This window comes from Cyprinodon variegatus, unplaced genomic scaffold, assembly GCF_000732505.1.
Source record: "Cyprinodon variegatus isolate N-32 unplaced genomic scaffold, C_variegatus-1.0 Scaffold1063, whole genome shotgun sequence".
In the NCBI taxonomy this organism is placed as follows: domain Eukaryota; kingdom Metazoa; phylum Chordata; class Actinopteri; order Cyprinodontiformes; family Cyprinodontidae; genus Cyprinodon; species Cyprinodon variegatus.
Window position 1 is genome coordinate 161,921 of NW_015151516.1, and position 1,159 is coordinate 163,079.

Here is a 1,159-nt window from a genome sequence, read left to right on the forward strand (position 1 = left end):
CTTTCATCTGGTTTGGTCTGCCGCGGTTTCCGTAGACTTGTGAACGCGCTTTTAGGAAATCCTATACACCTACTTCGAAAGAACTTTTAGGAACAATACACAGAAGATTCAGCTCTCACCGGCGGGGGAGGGAAGTGGGCGGCCAGTCAGGCTGGCGTTTGACTGGGAACGGCCATTTTGAATGGCTGCTACTGTAGTTCAATTATTATTATGAGCTAATGCATGTTAGAAATGAGAATGTATTATTCTCTGCCTGTACTCCTCTAGGCCCAATGTGTCAGACCTGTTGTGTGTTTCTGGACTTCTTGCAGTGAAGCAGCCCCCCACCATAACCAAACAGTCAGCCAAGGACTACATTGTGGACCCCAGAGACAGCACCATCGTCATTGAGTGTGAAGCCAAAGGCAACCCTGTGCCGACGTAAGCAGTGCACACTCACAGATCCACAGCAAACTTCAAAACACACCAAGTCACAGTTTCTGGTCCAGGAAATGCAGTTTCAAATCTCCAACCAGTGATGAAGCTCAACAGGCTACATGTCCACCGTCAGAATCCTTTTCAATTACGTGAACATTTAAAGTGTCTCATTGTTTCAGGTCTTTACGTTCAAAGGTTCTTTAACCTCTTACACATACACCTAGTTTTAATTAATCCTCGCTTTTTTTTGCATACCCAAGTCCAAATTACACGTAAGCCCCTGTATCACCTTGACGATTTAGACCAGCATATGCCTGATGTGCAAAACATCTGGCAAAAATGCTGGCATACGTAGGATAAGTTATGGGTACGTTTGGTATGAGTTATGAGCACGTTGAGGTACCCTGAAACATGCTGGTGTCATGTTTGGTTTAAGGTTTCTAACCCACATGCAGAACACACGGACTCAAGGGAAAAAGTTCAAAGGTTTATCGAAAACAACACAGAGAATAAAGAACTGATCCAAGGGGTTATTAGATCCAGGACTGGTCACGACTGGGTTCACTGCAGAGGGGGACAGAGTGGTTAGCTGAAGTCCAGGTAATTTGCAGGGTTAGAGAGTGCAGGTCTGTACCTGATCTGGAGTTGAGCAGAGCAGCAGAGAGGGGGAACCAGGAGGATCCAGAGGCTGTCGGCAGGCTGAGGGCTTGGCGGAGGCAGAGCTTGGTTTGAGAGTTTGCAG

At 46.7% G+C, this 1,159-nt stretch overlaps 1 protein-coding gene across 1 annotated transcript in view; it reads left to right on the forward strand.

Annotated features, from left to right (window-relative positions):
- LOC107101175 (neurofascin-like) overlaps positions 1 to 1,159 on the forward strand; it is a 129,125-nt gene that overhangs the window by 39,510 nt on the left and 88,456 nt on the right. Inside the window, exon 5 of the mRNA XM_015399976.1 lies at positions 312 to 420. Within this exon, the coding sequence (XP_015255462.1) occupies positions 312 to 420 (109 nt within the window). The remainder of the gene's footprint in view (positions 1 to 311; positions 421 to 1,159) is intronic.